The sequence below is a fragment of the Patiria miniata genome, unplaced genomic scaffold, assembly GCF_015706575.1.
Source record: "Patiria miniata isolate m_02_andy unplaced genomic scaffold, ASM1570657v1 HiC_scaffold_22, whole genome shotgun sequence".
NCBI lineage: Eukaryota > Metazoa > Echinodermata > Asteroidea > Valvatida > Asterinidae > Patiria > Patiria miniata.
Genome location: NW_024037061.1, coordinates 1,590,687 through 1,613,818, shown reverse-complemented (window position 1 = coordinate 1,613,818; position 23,132 = coordinate 1,590,687). Strand labels below are relative to the sequence as shown.

The 23,132-nt window shown below is 38.7% G+C and overlaps 1 protein-coding gene across 7 annotated transcripts in view; it reads right to left on the bottom strand.

Moving 5' to 3' along the window:
- LOC119730368 (phosphatidylinositol-binding clathrin assembly protein LAP-like) overlaps positions 1-19,317 on the bottom strand; it is a 50,890-nt gene extending 31,573 nt beyond the window's left edge. For 4 of the 7 annotated variants that reach the window (XM_038203226.1, XM_038203227.1, XM_038203228.1 and 1 more), the window contains exons 1-8: positions 19,023-19,316; positions 9,892-10,034; positions 9,033-9,108; positions 4,765-4,867; positions 3,571-3,610; positions 2,812-2,868; positions 1,983-2,094; positions 788-894 (exon numbers count right to left, since the gene is read on the bottom strand). In XM_038203226.1, coding sequence (XP_038059154.1) covers positions 788-894; positions 1,983-2,094; positions 2,812-2,868; positions 3,571-3,610; positions 4,765-4,867; positions 9,033-9,108; positions 9,892-10,034; positions 19,023-19,152 — 768 coding nt within the window. In that variant the 5' untranslated portion in view covers positions 19,153-19,316. Of the gene's footprint in view, positions 1-787; positions 895-1,982; positions 2,095-2,811; positions 2,869-3,570; positions 3,611-4,764; positions 4,868-9,032; positions 9,109-9,891; positions 10,035-19,022 lie in introns of all 7 variants that reach the window. The other 3 variants (XM_038203229.1, XM_038203231.1, XM_038203232.1) reach the window with 3 other exon arrangements.
- Between the last annotated feature and the right edge of the window lie 3,815 nt (positions 19,318-23,132).

Sequence of the window (23,132 nt, the reverse complement as noted above, 5' to 3'; positions counted from 1 at the left end):
CAGGTTTTAAAACGCTATATCCCACATCCTAGCAGTCAACAATTGTTAATTGTATGATTAATATTATTCCAATACAGGGTGAGTAAAAAAACAAAACCCAAATGTCGGGACCATTGTTTTAGTGAAGTTCTGCATGTAGCACTTTCAAAATCTAGGATATGAAAGCCCAATTCATAAGCTTTCTTTCAGTACAAGAATCATTCAAATCACTCATGTACTTTCAAGTTAGGGAGTTCAGTGTTCTTTCAGCAGAGTTCAGTGTTCTTTCAGCAAAACGAAAACAAATCACATAGGGATGTGTGTGAATTGTTTTCGTTTTGCTGAAAGAACACACACCTTTTTTGTGATCCGTGGACAGAACTTTCAACGGTGGTTGTGTTTAAAACTCCCTTACTTGAAAAGTACATGAGTGATTTGAATGATTCATGCACTAAAAAAAAGCTTACGAATTGGGCTTTCATATCCTGGATTTTGAAAGTGCTACATGAAGACCATCACTAAAACAATGGTCCCGACATTTGGGATGCGTTTTTTTTTACTCACCCTGTACTATAATTATACATGAAGCATGATACATGTATTACAATACTCAAATGGTATAATAATAACACTGTAATATGATTATACCAGATTTGTAATACTATTCCCACATATCGTTAAACCTATTTCTTGGAAACCTCCTGAATTTACTGATATCAAACTTGCTGACTGTTCAATTATTTTTTTACAAATCAACCACCTGCATATTCTTGCAACATGCTGAAATTTTAGACAAAAGTTTAATTACCTCGGCAACTTTGAGGAACTCGGCGACTCTATCCATTCGACTCAGGAATTTCTTGTAGATGTCGAGTGCGTTCTTGCAGTCCTTTTTATTCATGTCAAAATATTTTTCTGCAAAAAGATATAAAGTTTAATGAATATGTAAAATTATGAACCACTATTTTGGGGTGATAGAAAAACAAATATCCAAATGTCTCTCTGTTTACAAAGAAGCATGTCATCTTACAAGTTTGTTTTTGAAACAATAGTGAATTTTTAATATTCACAAGTAAATTCTGAGTTAATAAAGGTAAGATACAACATTTGCTTTTGCTGTAATTTTCAGAAGTTGATGAATTTGGGGGTTAGTATTGTACAGAAAATATTGTTACGCTGACCTGTTTAAAGTCTTGTGTTTATAGATGCTGGACAAACCGAGAAAAAAAATGCTGCTCTTGTAGTCTGGTTCCCTGACCCTACTTCAGACAAAACGGAGCAATGTACAGACATCGGGGAGTTGATAGGTCAAGGAACCAGACTAGCTGGCTTGCACCAATTTACATGTAACCGATTGTTAACAAAACGTGGACTAACTTGATCAATTTGGAGGAAGTACTGAACAAACAAAAAAACAAATCTGTTTTTTTCCAACGATGGTCGGCTGACCATCGTTGGAAATTGAAACAAAATTTCCACTTTCCTTGAAAAAGAAAGCACACCAGGGTGCCATGATTTCACAGGATGCTTGAGACTATTATTCTCTTACAGTCAAGTAAGGCGTTTCATAATAATTTGGTAGTTTTGTTTTTGGATGTTTGCAAATGTCGTATATTACCTTTAACTTTTGCCAAAAAGAGTTCAAAGTAAAACAGCAACAGCAATTCTGAATTTTTATGTTACTTCCGCTTCCACTAGGCAAGCGTACTTACAAGCTGGTCCAAGAACACACAGAATTCTATACGATTGATTCAGATTGGCTATTCACTGGAAATCTTTTCACGCATCTGGTCTACGTAATGGACTGGATCAAACCCATTCGTTGGCATACTGGGGAATCCTATACAATAGCACTGCCCGGCTCTTAATCGACAGTCAGACAGTCAGTCGGTCCGTCCGTGAGATAGGTACAAAAATGACACTAGGCTGCCTTCTGGGACACAAGCACAAATGCTAAGTGGACAATATTATTACAAAGTCTTCTTTAGTATTGCATTTCTTACCGAGAAGATTGATAATTCCGTCGTTATAGCAGGCGAAGAGCCTGATGACATCTTTGAAGAGTAACACAAAACTGCCGTTGATTATACCGTTCGTCAAGTCATTCTGTGATATCTGTACAGGAAACAAAAAAGATACCGGAAATCATGATGAAATGGAAATGTCTTTAGAAACTGCTCAGTTTTGTAAAGTAAAACTTGGTGGACAAAGAATCTATCATTTGGGTTGCTTTTGTGAATGAACAAACAGATCCGCCCTACGAGTCCACTTGTCCTGGTTCTTACAAATGATTGATTCTGATCAGGAATCAGTCCACCCTAACCAGTGTACCCTAATTCCAAAAACTAATGATTCCCTAAAGTTTGTGTTGCTTGAAATCTAACAATTCAAAAAACTGAATCTGTTTTGGGGGATGTCAAAAAAGGAATGTACATCTTTAATACCTTGCGTTCTCTTATTCTTAATTATAGGCTAATTCGGCAACAGCTATTTTCTGAGGTGGCGCTGCGGTGGCACCGGGCTCGTGCGAGTCGCGCACGGGCAGTACGCAAACACTCTGGGCTCCTTCAACGAATAGTGTTACCAAAACGCGCGAGCCTTATCTTTAAGAATGCGTGCGGCATGCACGCGAGTGTGGCACCACGTCAAAACTGGCATCTAATGTTATTTGCTGGATTGCACTATAGCTGGAATCAAAATTTTGTTTGAAATGTAATTTCACCAAAGACAATACACGATTATACACGTATCTGACATGTATGAAGGATGAAGTTTGTTAGACAACAAATTGTATATCATTTGATGGTGAATTTAAAAATAAATATAAATTACCTCAAATTCTAAAAGAGCATCCATCTGTGCCTGTAGGGTTGGTAAGGTTTTAAGCAGCTAAGATAAGAAAGTAAGAAAAAAAAGAAGTTTTACATATTATTCCAACTTGTATTAATTTTTTAGCGTAAGGTTCATAATAATTCACCAACTTACATGTAAAGTTTTGAAATACATTTTTCATCACATCAAATGTCATTATGTTGTCATTAAAACCTTCCTTTTGTTTGATCAGTCACAGACAGTCAAAAATTCAATCCTGTTCCCCTGCCATGCCTTTTACACCGGCTAGTCGCCAACAGTCAGATCATATTTCAAGCAAGCACAGTGACTAGTCAAATTCCATCAACCGACAAAACAGGTGACTGGTAGGCACAGCTGGCTTATCAATCTCCTACAGTCAAAGCATAGCCATATCTGGTTTCATAACACTCACAGCCAGTCAATCCTGCTTTATGAAGGCAGGGAGCACTCAACTGTTAAGAACAGTCACTTGATTTATTTTGACTGCTAGGCTGGCCTTGCTGAAATTGCGAGCCAGAGAGGGAGCGTTAATTTCTACATTTGTGAGACTGTACAGTATTTCGTAACTTTGTATTACAATTGCGATACTACATACTTGTAATAAATTTTACTGTCTGTATACCATGTATACTATTAGAAAATTAACATGTTGACTGGTAATCTTCAAAATTTAGAGAACCTAATACTGACACATTATTACAATTTAAAATGTTTTGAAATTTTTTTTGCAAGACCAACCTTTTCTGCCGGCATTGTCCGTAATTTTCCTTCCTCCTTTCTGTTTGACAATAGGAAAAAAAAATATCCATGTTAATGTCAAGCAAGAGGAAATACGGAAAGGCAATTATACAAGCACAGTTAACCTTAACCACTTGGGTATTTTTACCAGAAACAGAAAGTATCCTGAATCCGCTAAAATCCATCACTTTTGTCAAGCAAAAAAATGTTGGTGTCCTTAGTCCATTAGCATCCACCAGTGAGTCCATGTGAGTCCACAAAATGTCTGTCGCTTCCGATCTAAACATCCAGGTTTTTGCATCTTTTCTCAGGAACGGTAAGACATTAGGTTTGTTTCCTTCCAAGCGGACCTTTCAAATATGGTAGTTTAGGTACAAACGATCCAAAACTTGAAATTTTCAGGGATTTCAGGCTGTAGTGCCCCATTAACCCTTACCCTACTAGACCCTCCAACGCATGCCAATATGTGCCTCAAGAAAATCTCCTATGTTTTTTGCATGGCCCTCCAATATCTGCCATGTCATTTCAAGGGTAACTGGACAGGCACTCCAATACATGCCACAGAGAACAATGAGAGTCCTCTGATAACAATCAAGTGCCCCCAGCTGGTCAGTATCAGGCACCCTCCAGGGCCTCCAACTCCTGCCAATTGGAGCCTTCACTGCTACATCAAAGTATCCTCCAATAAACTGCAGCTGGAGGGCATTGGCATAACCAACTGACATGCAGTAAACTACCCTCAGAGAGTAAGGGTTAATTTGAGAATTTAGTTAAGTTTTCTTGTTTCAATTTATAGAGCAGAGCTGTGCGATTTTGTCATGTTTGGAATTTGCCAGTCTATTTAAAAAAAAAAAAAGGGTTGGATTTGTTCTTCAAAAACGAACTGTCACTTGAGAAGTTTCAAAAAAATAATTAAAAAAATAACCCAAAAATTGCCAAAGACACTAAATAGTGAAAACAGAAAAAAAAAATTTTCTTCTGAAGGATGCAATATCTGAAAATCTGAAGTAACATGAACAAAAACCAAATTTAAATTTTGCGATATGTGTACCTTCCCTTCACCAAACACAAAGTGAATGACACTGCCAATAGGGTACCAGTCTAAGAAACTAATACAGCATGAAGCAGGCTCTTCACGCAACTGAAGGACCTACTTAAGAGTTTGTTTATGACTTCGCTCGTTTATGTACAAACCCTCTTTTGACCCTGCAGAAATCAAACGCCACGGTTCTGTAGGACAGCGCCTTCTGGTTCAGATACTTTGAGTAGCGTCTAATGTACGTCGACATGTCGTAACCTGTGGCGGAGAGGGTGAGACACGGGGAGAGAATTGTAATTACATTTCAACTGAAGCTGGGACATAGATATAGGATTACAAGGAAATATATCTTCGGGATATGTAACAGAATATGGGCACGGGCTTGGTTCATTGTTTCAGAGTAAATGAAATGTGAACACAGGTCATGAGGGAGGTCGTGACCTGGGCAGGTTGAGACTTCAAGCAAGGTCACAACCTTGTCCCCCTTGTCTCCTTTCAACCTTGATCTCAATAGAACATCCTGGAAGAACAACCAGCTTCCCATATCAGTTACTGCAATAACAAGTATTGGATTTGTAATCTACATGTACATGTGCTTTTGGTGATTTTTAATGTGTATCATGTGCTGCGTGTAATATTACAGTGTACATTGTACATACACATGTACACGTCAGTAAATGTATGTGTTTCGATGTTAGGTCTTTTTCCATTTTAATCATTAGGCCAAAAAAAAAAAAAGTCTCCGGTTTCTGGTATGCACGTGTCGCCGTAGCCATGCGCGTTGGCAAAATGAAAAAGATTTTTTGAAGTCTGGTTCCCTGACCCCACTTAAGATGAAACAGAGCAATTTATAGACTTTTGGGAATCGTTAGGTCAAAGAATCAGTCTAGCAGGCTTGTACCCCTTTAATCAATTGCAAAGAAAATGCAGATTAACTAAATTGTAAATAAGAAAACTAGGAGCACTTTTTGAAAAATAGCCAGTTTTCTCCAACGCTGGTCGGCCGACCAGCATTGGAAAAATACAGATTTTCTTGAAAATGTCGCACACCAGGAGCCACGATTTTACAGGATGCTTTAGATTGTCATTCCCTAACAATTCAGTAAGGTATTTCGTGATAATTGATCATTTCGTTTTTTGATGTTTGCAAATGTTGTATCTTCCCTTTAAGGCAGGTGAAATTCCCGATGTTAAAAAGGTTGTTAGCATGAAAATGTATATCACTTCAAAATTAAGTAATACTTTTAAATAAAAATGCACCATATTATTTCAATAATAAACAAATTTCATGAGTCAAAATTTCAGCCTTATGTGATATTTACTTTAGAAATGGGAGCAGAAAACATTTGAACCTGATTATCTCCAGAAGTGTTTTTGGCATGCCTGGGCCACTAACAATGATTTTTTTCGCACATGATGATACAATGTACACGTAATTATATCTCAATAAACCAAATTATAAATTCAGTTCAACTCAGTTTAATTATTGAAGGATTTAAAGTGAACGCATGCTGACAGACATGTACGGTACCAGTACATGTAGGTCACCACCCGAAGGGAAAATAGGAGCAATATATTGAGGGTGAGATAATGGACAGGGCAATATTTCACTGGTGAAATATGATAGGGCAATAAAAGCGGGGATACGCAGGGGGACGTGCATGTACTTGTACTTGGCACAGTAGGATCGCGGTTTGACGATTAAAATGACTGCCTAGCATGCCTGCGCAACACCTGATGTGCCGGGCAAATAAAGCTTGACGGGACAAGAATTCGGAACATTTCTAAGCTGGCATCACAAAAATTTGTCCGAGGAATTTCTCACTTCCGTTCTAAGGGTATCTGAAAGGACGACAGGTATGCCAGTATAAAAATTAACATTATTGCAAGTACTGTCATTTTTCCTTTCAAATTGATTAACTGGAATTTTGAATGGTATTGGATTGGGTTTGGCGTGAGTTTTTATTTTCTTTTTTTGATTTTCTCCTTAAAAAAAATGCATGTTTAACTAATGTTTACTTTTTCTATATAATGCCATCATAAACGATTTACACATTTCTTAACCCTACTGCTATCTGAACAGGCACAGACAGTCAAAATATTAATCCTCTTCCCCTGCCATGCCTTTTACACAGGCTGGTCACCAACACTCAGATCGTATTTCAAGCAAAAACTGTGACTAGCCAAATTCAGTCAGCAGAAAAAAAGCAGGCAAATGGTGGGCATAGCTGGCTTATCAATCATTAACAGTCAAAGCATAGCAGTATCAAATTACAGCCAGTAATCCTGCTTTATGTTGGCTGGGAGCTCGTAACTGTTGAAAACAGTCACTTGACTGATTTTGACTGAAAATACAAGTTAGTACAGAGTGTATGTTTGCATAGGAGGGTTAATAAAAAGAAGGAAAAATCCTGCCATTCCCTCCAAACATTGGCTAATTTATTCTTGCTTTATTACATGCAGTAACTTTGCTTTTTGGTTTTTTTTTTCAAACAAATACATGTAGTAGGGCCTATACAATTTTAAATGTACCGGTATGCAATTTGTTAAATTCTATTGGTCTGTTCTGAAACGGCTTGTGGGTTTCTACAATACACCATTGGGAAATAAACACTCTCAGTTATGCCACAGGAACCATTGCCCATCTCGACAAAACATCGCAACCATTAAACAATTGTACAAATAGGCTGACTATGCTTGAGTATTAACTATATCGCCCCATCAATGTACATGGATCTCCACCGAGAGCTTGTAATTGCCCAATAGACAATCCAGCTTTTTATAGATAATCCCTCAGTCTGCACCAATATTGACAGTTTCTACAGTAACCTATGCGAGCACAAGCGCTCCATACACGGACGCCACATCATCCATTAAGTGCTGGGCTCGTTAAGTTATGGATGTTCGGTTCTTAATTGGTTAATGGTACATCTGACCTTTGTGGGGATTTGATTTTAAAGAGCAGTTGTCGTAAGAACTTTGTATATAACGTGCCCATGCAATGGATATTTTTTAATGTAATCCTTGAAACTTCACACTTAACCTTATTTTCAATTTTCATTTTGCCATTTTCAAAGGTATTTTGGTGCTTTTTTAGTAGAGCAGATTGGTGATAAGATTGTTCAGTTTGGTTATAAAGGCAGCAGGATTCCAGTCAAACCAGTGAGTTTGGCGGTTTTGAGATATCATCTTACATTAAAAAAAAAAACCTTTTTAATTTTGCCGACGCGCATGGCTACGGCGACGCACGCACAGACCAGAAACCAGAGACTTTTTCTTGGCCTTACCAGAAATACATTTTTTTTAAAATTCCAGCTTTTTTTTGTGGAAAACGAAAGCGAAATAACTGCGTAGGTCTGTACCACGCACACTATAGACATGTACTGGTGCCTGCATATTTAACAGTGGCAAATATCCTTTCACATTGACATACGGTAGAGATGAAATTAAATTTATTATGTGTGAACTTGTACCGGTCTACGAGTAGGCGATATGAACACCCGGTACATGTAGATGTATGAACATACATCCATAAACGTTCAAATTGAAATCTATCTTCATACGTAGTCTGCAAATTTTAAACATGGCCTATGGCAAGTGGCCATTTCATCCATTTGCAAGATTAACACATTGTACCTTGATCGAGTGCTCCGGATGTTTTCTTTGTTATCCATAACAAACAGTCTAGAATTTTTTTCAATGAAGGTTATTCTTCCTTTGTTAAAACACCTGTGGCATACACATTGTAGGTTTGAAGGTTTACTATCGTTCTCGTACATGTACATTGTACTTGTATAAAGTACGTTTGTGCAATGTACACATGATCACTGCACCCCTGACATGTGCTACACGTACCATGACTGACTGCTGTATCATTTTCACACATTTTTGGATAACAATTTTGGTATGCTTTGACGAAGTTAACATACCTGCTACAGCTGTTAAGTATAAATTTACAAATTCAATTTTTAGATTTAATAATATGAAAGTGCTTAAAGGGAAGATACAACATTTGCAAACATCAAAAAAAGAAATGATCAAATTATCACAAAATATCTCACTGGATTGTTAGGGAATGACAGTCTAAAGCATCCTGTAAAATCGTGGCTCCTGGTGTGCTGACATTTTCAAGAAAACTTGTATTTTTCCAACATTGGTCGGCTGACCAGCGTCGGGGGAAACTGGCTTTTTTCAAAATATGCTCCTAGTTTTCCATATTTAGTTATTCTGCATTTTCTTTGCAATTGATTACACACCTGTGAAGGGGTACAAGCCTGCTAGACTGATTCTCTGACCTTACAATTCCCCAAAGTCTATATTTTGCTCCGTTTCATCTTAAGTGTGCCCAGAGTTGTTAAAAAATATTGTATAATTACTCTTAAATAACTAATTTATTCATCCCCTTTGTAAATTGAGGACTCACCTTGAACATTTGTTTTGTCCATAAACTCTTCCAGGTTGAAAACTACTGTCCTTGTTGCCAAATACTGTATAAATTTCTGCCGAGTAAACAAACACGTACACAGATAATTAAGAATCTCAATATTTACACGAACATGTATCTAATTATCATTATTAAAAAAAAAAAATAATATTCAGTATTTGGTTTTTTTTTTTTTAAATATTTATACGACTTCAATCTGGACAATTCCAGTGAAATTGAATGACATGCCTCCTGAGGATTCACGTCTAATCAAGTGTCATACCCGATATGACTTTGAAAGACACTGAAGAGTTGGAGAGTTCACAGCAATGAATAAACTGTAACTTGATACATTTGTTTTGCATCATTTTGGATGGGAGTCCATTTGTTATGTGACTGCGAGAAAAAGTAAAGGACATATGCTGCACGCTACTTGGATTTCTATTTCCCTAGTGTCGCTGGTCCCTGATAGACAGAGGTTGCTATTAACAAGATGAATCAAATCCAGTCTTAGGAATGTTGGCAGCGCTATCCAGCACCATTTCCAGCATTCTTTCTGGGGAGCTGGTGCCAAAGTTCCACAGACTGTAGTTGATCCATCTTGTTGATAGTGCCACCTTGGGTAGGGGTGCCAATATTCCCAAGACTACATGTAGATTTGATTCCTTCTGTTGATAGCGCCATCATGGTTCCTGTTGCCAAAGTTCCCCAGACTCGATTTGAGTCATCTTGTCCAAAGCTCCCTCTACCCCCCTCCCAACAGCTCGACACACTTGCCAAAGACTGTCTGCGTTAGAGGGGGGGGGGAATACAAATCCAGTCTGAATATCAGTCATTTCGACAACATTTGTGGACTTACTTCGTGGCCGTAAATCATGAGTTGATGGCAAGTGCTGAGTGCTTTGTAGACCACGACCCAGTTGGCGTGTGTGGCACGTTCTATAATGAGATCTGCCAGCTCGGGAATGTTGATGTGCTCTGTCATTGTGCACTGGAGTAAGTCTGCAAAAAAGAAGAAGTTACCAATTGAGTGCACGGAAATCGTTTTTGTGTTTAACCCCCAAAAATTGGCTAATTTCCAGTTTTGCATGCAAGGCTAGTACTGGTACATGAAAATTCAAACTTTACGCACAGCAGACCTTTATTCAAACATACATTTAGACTAATCCGGCAACGGGGTGCGCTCATAAGTCCGACGCCTCATACCGTAGGTCTGATGCCTCATAAGTCTGACAAAATCGCATCCCCTAACAAAATAAAGGCCCATAAGTCCGACGCCTCATAGGTCCGACGCCTCATAAGTCCGACGCCTCATAGGTCCGACGCCTCATAGGTCCGACGCCTCATACATGTAGCTCCGACCCCTCGTAAGTCCGAAAAATTTAACGCCTTGTTTTTCCAACGTCGGACTTATGAGCCGTCTGACTTATGAGGCGTCGGACCTATGAGGCGGAATAAATACATTTTATGCCTCATAAGTCCGACGCCTCATCGGTCTGAAATTTGGGACTTATGAGGTGTCGGACCTATGAGGTGTCGGACTTATGATACGCCCCCCCGGCAACAGTCATTTTCTGAGGTGGCACCAGGCTCGAGCAAGTCACGTTCATGTAATATGCACACACTCTGGGCTCCTTCGACCAATGGTTACCAAAATGCCCGCATGCCTTGTCTTTCAGAATGCGTGCTGCATGCGCAAGGGGCACCACTGCAAAATTGGCTTCTAATTTTGTTCGTACACGTGTACAAATGGAGATGTACATATATGTGCATGTATAATGAAATACCCTTATTCTTCTGAGAGGCATGTGTTTTTTCTTTAATTATTGTTTTTTTTTCTTCAGTATTCTTCCCATTCACCTGTTATTCCAGGTACCGGTATTTAGCACAAATTAAACCTTGCCTACATGTACAACTATGAGTATGACACTGTGTTTATTAGTAATATTACTGCTCTCTCAAAATAAATTATGAAACTGATCTTTCTTTTATTTTCTTTACCATCTGATGTGTACATGTGCATGCATACAAATTAACATGCATTTAAATTCACTACACAAGTGCATCACAGCAGACATACGTGTACATAATAGTACATGTAGGCGTGCATATTTATACGGTGTGCATTAACATACATGTAGGTCACAGTTATTGATCATGTGCATTCAGCCAGTGTGCGTACAGTAAATAGAAAAAGGGCTGTACTAATGGTTGTCCTGTACATTACACTGTAGATGTCCTGTAGGCTGTAAGGTACATGTACATGTATGTACAATGTACATGTTCATGTACATGTTTATCATTACATGTACATGGTAAACATTGCTGGCCGCATTTTAAATAAGCCCTGAGTTGCACAACGGCCATTGCTTTGTACTTTTCCTTTCGCGTCTACATGGTACACAAAGTATCTGAGTCATTACTGTACATGTATACACATATGTTTACATACCGTACACTATTTTCACTGAGAGCCTGCTTAATGGGAAATCTCACAAACACATGGTACAGGGTACCCCCCCCCAAAAAAAAGGAACCCTCACAGCCCCCTCTTTTTCACAGCTTTTAAAAATTACATCCCAAATATATGTATTCAGTTGGCCATAACACAATAAACATTTACCGGATTAGAAAGATTTTTGATCTTGAAAAGCTATTGAAGTGCATGCATACTCTCCAAATACATACATGTACAAGTATGCGCTTTCATTTTAGATTGCATTTTTGCGTGTGATTTTCAACCCTGATGTAGTGTAAATCAGGTGACCTCCAAGTTCAGCTCTGCATGTGGTAAACCAGCTGGTAGATCTGTCAACTCATGCATTAAGAATAAGTGTACAATTACATGTACATGCTATGTACAATTCATATGTGTGCACATGTAGGACATGTACATGTACTGGACATGTACATGTATGTAATGTACAGTACATGTGCAACTACATGTGCACATGTACCGTACATGTACACATGTGTACAGAGGCATGTACATCATACACATGTACATCATGTACATTGTATAGCACATGTTGGTATGGTACATTGAATAGTACATGTACATGTGGACATGTACTGTTCGTGACAATGACGCAAAAGTGACGCAAACTCAGTGGTTTTTCCCAATGCTTACCAAAAATGGTAAAATTCTCTATTCAACAATCGGCCTTTATGGCAACTACATGTATATGTTCCTGTGCTCTAACAATAGGTTGACCTTTACAATAGGAAGTTCAGTGTCTGGAAATGGGGCATATAACACATGTACATGTACATGTGCATACTCTGTGCAGGGTTTGTCTGATAGGAAAAGTACATGTTGGCAAGATCTTCCATAAAACTGTGCATGAACTCAACTGCATGCGTGTACATATTTTCTAAAAAATAATGTACAAATTGTAAGCATGGTAAACTTTCAAGGTGCATCAATCCCCATGTATGATGTACATGAAATGGGGCCAATTTCACGGCGCTGCTAAGCACAAAAATTTGCTTAGCACAAAAAAAGACTGGCTTATAAAAGCAGGTTACCAGACAAAACTCCATGTGATTTTCATGCTAAGCAAACAACAGCTGAATGCTAATCACGAGCAGTATACATTACGTGGAGTTTTGGCTGGTAACCTGCTTTTATAAGCCAGTGTTTTTTTTGCTAAGCAATTTTTTGTGCTTAGCAGCGCCGTGAAATTACAGCTGGTAATTAGGGTAGTACACATGTACATGTAGTACTGTTAATCCCCCAAAAAGCTTCTAGTGGATTTTTGAAGCATCTGTGAATGTTACTTGTTAGGGCTAGGGTTACAGAGACAAGTTGTCCGAATCTGCCAAAAACAAATCAATAAGCAGGATAGTTAAACTTATAATTAAATCACGCGGACAATAAACTATTTCAAGTTGTCTTGGGGTTGGACACGTCTTACAAGTACACGTTTGGGGAACTACATGTACATGTACATACATGTACATATGAAGACATCTATATTCTCACACAAAAATCCTGGCACACAGGATCTGGGGAATAGCCTCACACAAGCAACTCAATGTCATTACAATGTTGAACTGATCATCTTCCGTTAGTATCAATTGAAGGCCTTCTTTCCTTCCTTCCTTCCTCTGTACAGGTACTGATAGTTTACACTGGATTAAACAATGCATCATTATGTATGCATGTGCTTGTTACTGTTATTAGTAGCAGAGTCAAAGAGCCCTTCCCTTTATATTGTGCATACGGTATTAACCCTGTAACTCCCTACTGTCTTTTACTATGTACAAAGTAAGTACTTCCAGACCAAGTCCGCCAAAATCCATCAATCACACTGCTTGCAATGCATGCTTTGCTTTAGGCCTCCAGGCCCAAGTCCATCGTACTCCGCCAATATTTAGTCAAACCCGGGCCCAATTTCACGGCGCTGCTAAGTACAAAACTTTGCTTAGCACAAAAAAAGTCTGGCTTATAAAAGCAGGTTACCAGCCAAAACTCCAAGTGATTTTCATGCTAAGCAAACTACAGCTTAATACTAATCACGAGCAATATACATGTACATCACATGGAGTTTTGGCTGGTAACCTGCTTTTATAAGCCAGACGTTTTTGGTGCTAAGCAAATTTTTGTGCTTAGTAGCGCCGTGAAATTGGCCCCAGGCCTGCAGGACCAAGTCCCCCAAAATCCACCAATGAAAATGGAGGGATGGATTGATGGAGATGTTACAGTGCACATGTACTTTATGTAGCGGTGTGCATCGGGAACTGGTACCCGAGTACCCGTCCACTGATGTCAGGAACCGGTTCCAGATTATGAGATCGGGTACTTGCAATTAAACAAATTACTTAGTAACTTCTCAGACAAGGACAATGAAAGGTATTCAATACCACTGGTGCGGAATTTTCCAAATGAAAACCAGGCTACCTACATACATGTACATGTACACATAATGTACATGTACGGTATAAGAAAACCAAAACTTCTGGTACAAATTTTGGGGCTGGGTTTCTTTTATGGGTACCTGTGTTTCAATAGAGGACCCATTTCCATACTAAACTACCTGTAAATGCATACCACTAGCACAGTGAAAAAGTTTTGACAAAGTTTCCTAGCAGAAAGTTGAGCCATTAGTCCATCTTGAGTGCAACAAAGCTCACAAGTTGCTCCTGAGGCTATCACTATAGCAACAGTCACTGGAGGTCAACCGGGGTCAAGTGTGTCAGCTGTCTAGAACTCCACAATGACAACCACTTGTCGGCTGTGTGACCCTATTGAACGTGAAGTGCAGGAGCAACAGAAATCCAGAGAAAATTTGAAAACGCCCTCCAACTTTCTACCCATAATGTAAAAGATAAGTGTTATTCTGAAAGTCTACTTGAGTCTATTCACACTACCATGTGGTTTTCCCCCCCCCCCCCCCCAAACAAATCTCTAGTAGATACATGTAATGCCGAGACAAGGCAAGAAGCACCTAGGACCCTTGAGCCTGAAGAAGCAAGACTAGATTTTTTTACTCACACTGTATACTATACAGGAAGGTGGATTTTGATGGATTTGGGAAGGTTAGGGTTAAATTAAGTAATTTAAAGAAGAGGTCAGTTTACAGTATTCTTAAAAAGGAAAATATCACAGAAAACCAATCTGATGCGATGGTTTAAACATCAGAGACCATTTTCTGGACAATTAGACCTGTACTCATCAATATCTGAACAATTTACAAGTGTACATGGAAAAAGATGTATGTACATGTACCCATATGAAGAAATACGAATGCAGTGTATTTCCTTTATGAACATAATGTATGTGATTCACATAAGATTTTGTACAGCACCATGCATCATTTCCTTGCTACATGGTTTCAGGAATAGAGACTGTTATAGCCATCCAAAGTAGCCCTTTAAAAACCAATCATGCCAATCCAATCAGTGCTGATTAAATAATGTCAGCACGCATGGCAGGCGCAGCAAACGACCGATACAGAGACAGACGCTGAGCCAGACAGTGACCCATACACGGAGCCAGGGATAGAGCCATCTATACACAGAGCCAGGGAATAGACCGATGGCTCCCGACACCGTAGGCACTTCCACTCATCCGTAATCGGCGCTACGAGACAACGCTTGGGAATACGCATTTCCTGAATAAATTGGCATCTGTGAATCGCAAAGCTACGTAAACACATTCTCCGAATTTAAATACAACAGAGGGGAAATTGTTCAAAGGGAAAGGATCAAGAAAGGAATTTAATGCGTGAATTTCAATTGATAGTGATCGCTGTTTCATTTTCAGTGCGCAATGCCTTGTAGGGTCTGTTTGTAAATTGTACAGGCCTATTGTTAAATTAAAAGAAAATGTGAAAATGGAGACTGAATTGTAACTGTATGCTTTACATTTTACACCAAAGCTGGTCATTTTAATGCTTGAATTTCAATTGATAGTGATCGATGCTTCATTTTTAGTGCACAATGCCTTGTACTAAGGGTCTGATTGTACATACAGGCCTATTATTAAATTAAAAGAAAATGTGAATTTAGAGAGTATTGTGATTGAATACAGTACGTTTTACATTTTACACCAAAGCTGGTCATTTTCATACATGTGTGTTTCATGTACTCGTATGTGGCACAAATGCACCGTATGTTCATGTACATGTACGTATGTACCGCATGTACCGTATACATTTGTGCATACCAGGTACTATGCACAATCAGATTTGTACACGTGTAGGCCCTACCTCTTATGCATAATTAAATTACACTACATGGCCACATACACACCATATCAAATATGTTTATGAGAAGTGCACAATAATTAAGAACAGGCATGCTGTGTTTATGTCTACATAGTAACATGCATACATACATGCCTGCGTGTGACCAGCTCTTTTTAAATACAAAAAAAAATAAGGCTAAAAACATACAGATGTTTATGTCGATATTATTACAGATGTTTACTATACAGATGTTTATGTCGATATTCATTTTTGAAATTTTCAATTTTAGACAAAAAAAACAACAGCTTGAATTGTTTTAAACTGGTCCCGAGTGCTTTGCACTTTATTTAATTATAAATCTGTTTTTAAATAAACCACAAACTGACTAGGTGCATTATAAAAATCTTTCTGAAAAAGTTGAACAAAGAAATTGACTGGAGCGGGGTTTGAACCTGCGACCTCTGGATTGACACTCCGGTGCTCTTATTATTATCTACATGTGCATGTACCTAGGTACATGTACATGTATACATGTAGTGTACCATGGAGCTATGAGTGTACATGTACATGTACAGTACATTGATGTAACAAGTGTGAGGCACCATGAGTCACTACTGAAAGGTGTGGGATAATAATATGTTTACTATCAGTCAATTCATATCTAGGCCTACTGATGGAGTTACTAAACTTGTCTAGTGCAAAGTCTTGAGGGTTTACGTGTCATAAACCACAATTACTGCACAATGTAGGAGTTCCAAAGGTCCTGAAGTGCATCAGTGTACACACAACAGCACACCCACTGCCCTAAACAAATCAACTCCCACTGATAAACATGTTTGTGGTCTGAGTCATTTACATAAATAAACAGTCCACACAAAACCCAAGTTTAAGGTCAAGTGAACTTGCAAATTGAAATTGGGTAAAATATATTTGTGTACAAACTGCAGTGTTTATTGGTGCAATATTAAAAACCCTTGTTCTCTGTATACAGACCATTGACTTTTTTATACAAAGACAAATTTGTTAAGTATTGAAGTGTATTTGGAGAGTGTCGTAAAGAAAGGGTTTATTAATTGGCCTATGTTAACCCTAATTCCCTCTTTGGGGGTCCAGTATCGAATACCACATGTGTTGTGCACACTTGTATGAACCAGCCGACCACCATGCGAGAATGGGCCCGAAGTAAATCAAATTTGTAGGCAATGGATATTTAGCCGGATCTGGCTTGGCGTTTTTTTTATAGGGATCTCTCTCATGAGATACATGAGTTATTCACTCGGCCACAGGTGCTTCACAAACAACGGTGGTAATTTAATACATTTTAACATGTAGGCCTACTCGCATCAAAGAGGGCGCTGCACAATCTAGCCCCCCCCCCCAAAAAAAATGAGTGTCCTTGTCATTATGAGCTCTGTGCGCTACCAAAAGAGGGCGCCCTTTTACCTAGCAACGACATCCCATGGGCGGTACATTTTGCTGGTTGACGCGCACCATTCCTTGTGTGTGACGCGCGTACACCAGGGGATTTGTTCAATGTACACGCAGTGGCCGCACACCCCCAACTGTACTTCCTTTGCCGGTGAGGGGGTACTTGTGAACGGAGCGGATATTTTAACACTGTGGCAATCGTTACAATAGCCATAAAGCGAATTTCATCTGCAGTCATTACGGTCTGGTTCCCTGACCTAAACTAATAGGCCTAATATTCAACGTCACACTCTTCGGCTGTTGTATTGGAACAAGACTATCAACCATTAACCAAATGGTTCTCGGACTTTATTTCCCTTTTTAAAATATCTCCCAAAACCACTGATTTCAAAGAAGAAAATGAAATCTACTTCAATAAAACCAACAATTTGATTAAAAACATGAAACTTAAGAAATCAATTAAACAAAAAACCAATAGGCCTAAGAAAAAAAGCGCGGCAGGGGTTCGAACCGGAGTCCCCAGTTCATTGAGCTCATGTACTCCGTACCGATCAAGCTACCGAAGCGCTCTGGTTGGATGGGCAGTTAATCTGATAAACGTTCACATTGTGTTTTAAACGATTTTTATATTAAACGATAGTCAACTATATGTAGGGCCTATATGAAAATTGCGTTAAGGCTGTCGTAATGATAAAAATTACGATAGCAACTACGAAAATTTAAATATGAGAAAAGTACAAACTACTGTCATGACTCACAACAGTCATGACAGTGTGTGTAGGGCTGACTCATGTGTAGGGCCCGGTTCCTTTTAAGAACATAATTATAGGTATGTCGTAGTTAAAGGGCAGGGTTATTAATTTTTGAGGGAAATATGGGGGTAAAATGGGCGATCGTTAAGGCTCCTGTTTTGTTTTGATCAAATAAGAGTCAAAAATGGTTTTTATTGCTCAAAAATCACCTTTACAATCAAAAGCAGGCTTTTCTCAATTCTAATGACACCCGTTTTGCAGTTTTGAACAGATTCTTGGGGTGGAAATCACAATTTTCCTGCACGGTTTGTGCCTTGCGATTCAGCGCGCCGTGTGTGCTCACAATCATCGTCATTTTAGCCCCAAATTTCCCTCAAAAAATCAAAACCCTGCCCTCTATCAATGACATACCTGTTTATTGAGAATGTCGCCAAAAATGGTAGGTCCAATTATTTTAAAGTGGATTTTGTTCCCTTATAGGAACCGGGCCCTACACTACAGGACCGTCATAAAATGATAATGACAACGACAAAACGCAACACGAAAATAAAGATGGCAATCACCGCGCGATGAACCGTGTGTACTGTGAGCACGCAAGTCGTGCTGCACAGATCCAACCAGCCTGTAAAGCGCGTAGGAAAATCGTGATTTCTACCCCAAGAAACTGTTCAAACATTACCAAAAAGAAGTCAAAACATTGAGAGAAGTCTGCTTTACGTTGACAATGTCAATGTCATTTTTTAGAAATAATAAAAATTCTTTATTCTAATTTGATCGAAACACAAAAGGGGCCCTACACTACATGATCGCCAAGTTTTTGATCCCATTCATGACACTTGTCATGCTTGTTTTTGCATGAATTTTAACTTCTCAACAATGTCTAAAAAAACCCTCCGTCATCAAATTTTTTTGCCGACATGGCTGGGGAGATCGAGAATACAATTTACAAAGCAAAAATGGGCGTATTTCTTGGCTAAAATAACAGTGTAGGCTACATGCAATTTTAGGAACTTTAACCAACAATGTTTCTGTAAATCATCGTGAGTTTACTTCATTTACATGATGACATGTTATTACAAAAGTCATGTTGTTAGTTCATGTAGTTGTGCGTTACTTACAATCCAAATGCTTTTTCTTGGGCCCCATGACTTCGGCGGTTGTCGCCTTGCACACCGACTTGGCCAAGTCCGAGCCGGTGATTGTGTGCTTGGCCGCCGTCACCCGGTCCAGAACACTCTGGCCCGACATGCTGAAAGAAAAGTCACGGAAAAACTGCCCGTCAAAACCCCCAAATTAGGCTGACAACCGCTAAATTGTATCCCAAAAATTCCGATAGATCGTCAGCCAACTCGACAGGATCGATCCAAGATGGCTGCCTCTAGGGCGATGTTGGCGGATCACGTGACTGAGATTTTTTTTTGTCTCGTCTGCTTCTAAAGTTCAAAGGGGTGTCACCTCAGTTGACCAAATATCGCCCCTCCCCCTTAATTAAAATGCAGGAATAGTGTCTATTAATTGTTTGTTGTCTATAGCATGGCCAGAAGTAAAACAAAATCCAAAAAAACAAAACAAATAGTAATTTTACTGAAGAAAAGAAATAGAGAAAATGTGGTCGGTGTTATGGAGAATTGGCCATCCCCCGGCCCCACCCACATTTTATTGCACTGTAATAAAATAAAAGGAAAAAGGGGGAAATATATATTTTTTTAAAACCCGACGGCCTCGTTTTTATCAATTTTGAAGCCACCATTCGCCGATGATCTTTTCTGCTCTATGCCAATTCTTCTTGAGGGCGCTATTTCTTCAACTCGAATAATTTTGTTCATATGGAAGAACCCACACAAGTCAAATTCATGATGCAAATATTGCATGATACAAATTTGTTGAGCCCTTGGTCCGCACAAAAAAGGAAAATAAGAGAATAAATAGCGTGTATCTTCCAACACCCCTCCCCCATGACAGCTATCCCCGCCCCCCTTGAGCTAAATCTGTATTCGCCCTAGCTTACTTAATAGGAATAATAAAACACAAAACCATCAGGATATCTAGCAAATTTACCTTTAATAAATCAAATTTATTGTTCACTCGGGAAATTCACAATGATTAATTTTACCAGCTTAAGATCCCAGAGTAATTTTCATCCGACCTCCGATAAATGAATACACACGATTTGCATCTGAATGGGAGACTTCAATATCGACCCTATACCTGAATCAATATTACTTCGTGACGCAAGTAAATGATATCCCGTGGGATAATTTCGGGCACGAGTTTCCACGAATCTCTAGTAATGCAGTATGCATACATGGGCAGACGTGTGCATATGAATCTCATAAATAGGTTGTAATAATTAATTAATGTCGTGCTCTCGTTGTCGACTTATTTTCTAAAGGCGGGATTGATTTCAAAAAGTATAACATTATTATTAATCAAAAAGCTTACTTTGATTAAATATCAATTTTTTTTTTAATAAAGAATGCTACAGACGAAATGGTGTTTCGTGATCAAAAGGTTGCGCATTCTTTTTCAGCCCCCAAGCATTGGATGCATCTTTGTTTTCCGTCTGTCGTCATTTTTCAAAATAATCGTCACCACCATTATTATGATTAATTATCACCACAAATCTGTCATCACAATCACGCATCACCATCATTCATAATCACCACCATCTTCGAATCACCATCATCATTGCACCATCATAGCCAAAGCCGCCACTCGTATATAACCGGTGATGAGGAATCCTATAGGATCGTTATAGGTTTTTCGTCATCTCCTACAGGTACCTATAATAATGTCCTATAAGATATCTACTGACCTAGATAGTTTCAGACCTGCAGTACACAATCTTTTAGGACTACATGGAACACTAGATACTTAATCACTAGATACTTAATCCCCTTCCCTTTTTGAAAAACAAAATACTCGACCCTCTTAAACCCTACATCATGCCCTTATAATCCTGCAACCAACATCGAATAGTACTATATTATTCATATCATCACTAGTATACACATAATCATATAGATACCCTGGGTGTTAAATTTGCAAGGTAGTTTTACAGTATTACGATTATTATTATATATTTTTTTTACCATCACATCACCATACCAATACGTCTAGGCTACATGCCCTTAATCCTGCAACCACCATCGAATAGTACTATATTATTCACATCATGACTAGTATACACATAGTTTTTGCAGTATTACGAATATTATTATGTTTTTTTATCATCACATCACCGGTATATATATATATCCTGCAACCACAATCGAATAGTACTATATTATTCATAGCATCACTAGTTAAGACACCTACACAAATCATAACTACCTGACAGGCGATCTGGCGTTACCGTTCACCAAATACTGCACTGCTTCAAGTGTGTACTGCACAGCGTGTGCTCCGGCAGCTTTCGCCATAGCGTGCAGTCAGTTGTACAACAGTATCACAAACATGCAGGAATTCGCCAACAATATTATGAAGATAATGATATCAATAAGATAGCATCACACGCGAACTTGGTACGGCGTTCTGGAACTCTTGGCTCGCATAAAAATACACTTACTAATTTCTGCAAGGAATTATCTCTGCCAGCGCAGCAAAAACGAAATTCATGACCCCGTATTGCTGATTATCCGTACTATTATTATGTTCGCGCAGGTATTGCTATATAGCTCCAGGCATTCCTACTGCATTTGTCGAAATCAATACCCATTATAGTTTTGCTTAATTAATGAAACCTGCCGTTGCCCTGGATCGGAAGGGTTTCTGTTGTCGCCATTCTAATGACCCAGCTCCTAAAAATATCACGACCTGCCTCCATCTGTTTCTCCGAATCAGTACCTTTGCCAATGTTTTTATTCGATTTATTTCATAAACACTCTATGCGTATGGGGGTGACACCGCCCCCCCCCCCCCCCCAAATGCAACCGTGAAACATTTGCCTTTTTTCAAAAACGTAATCTGTGAATTTTTACGTTTTAGAGATAACAGATTAAAGCTGAGAGTTTTTCTTTCAATAATTGATGAAAACAGCACATTGGGTTGCTGAGAAAAATGCCAATTATGTAATTTGGTACATAATTCGCATCTCTCAGCAATTCAGCGGAGGGTTAATTAAAAGATCTTTCAAACCCTAGCTGGAACAAACCTTAAAAAAGTAAGTCTCAGCCCATAAACTCACAAAATACCTATATGCATAATATTTTCTGCTTTTGGGTGGGGGAAAATAATTCCTGTAAGTTAAAATGGGCCTGATGAAAAATACATTCCACGTTTTAAGAAAAGTCTCAAGAAGGCACTGAATAAAAATTATCTCGCTAAAATAACGTGCATGTGTAGGAATTTGAGTGTTTCCCATTTTTAGCAGAACAGGGACAGCATCAATCAGCTCGGATTATTCTTGAGCTGATTGTGATTGGATGATTTACTCTAGGCCAGAAAAGGAAAGATTCCCATTGGTCCAAAGTAGATTGTCGATTTTTTGTCGATTGAGGGCGCTGCGCTACCGCAATAAGTATAGTAACGGCGGAGCAAAACTATTTGCATTTATCTCGACGTTAACTCGAGAAAAACTAATTATGCAAATCCAAGAAAAGTCAAATTTCATCCATGAGAGAATAATATGCACACTTGGGCGGCCAATAACTTAGGAAATGTCCCCAGTTGTTATACTGACCTCTGTTGTTCGTTCAAAGAGGCAGTTCAGTGATAATCGAAAGAAAAACAGTTCAAGTGCAAAAAGAGGGCGCTCTTCACAAATAATGGTCATTAAAAATAAATAAACATTTGCCAACATAAAAAAGAGGGCCTTTTTTGTGAAAAAAATAAATCATGGCACAAAAACATCCCGCTCCTTTTCCGGACGATAACTCAAGACAAACCGGTTAAGTCGTCTGTTAATTGGTCGTGATAAATAACACCAATCTGCTGAATATAAAGAGAAATCGTCAAACAATAAAAATAATATAATCCAAATAATGTTGTGCACGTTAAAGGGAATATACATCATTTGCTTTTGCTGTAATTTTCAGAAATGGATGGAATTGGGGGGTTGGAAATATAAAGCAAATATAGTTGCACTGACTTTTTGGAGGTTTTGGGTTCGAAAATGCTATAAAAACCAAGAAAAACGATCATTTTCCTGTAGTCTGGTTCCCTGACTCCATATAAGAAGAAACAGAGCAGTTTACATACATTGGGGAATTGTAAGGTCAGGGAACCAG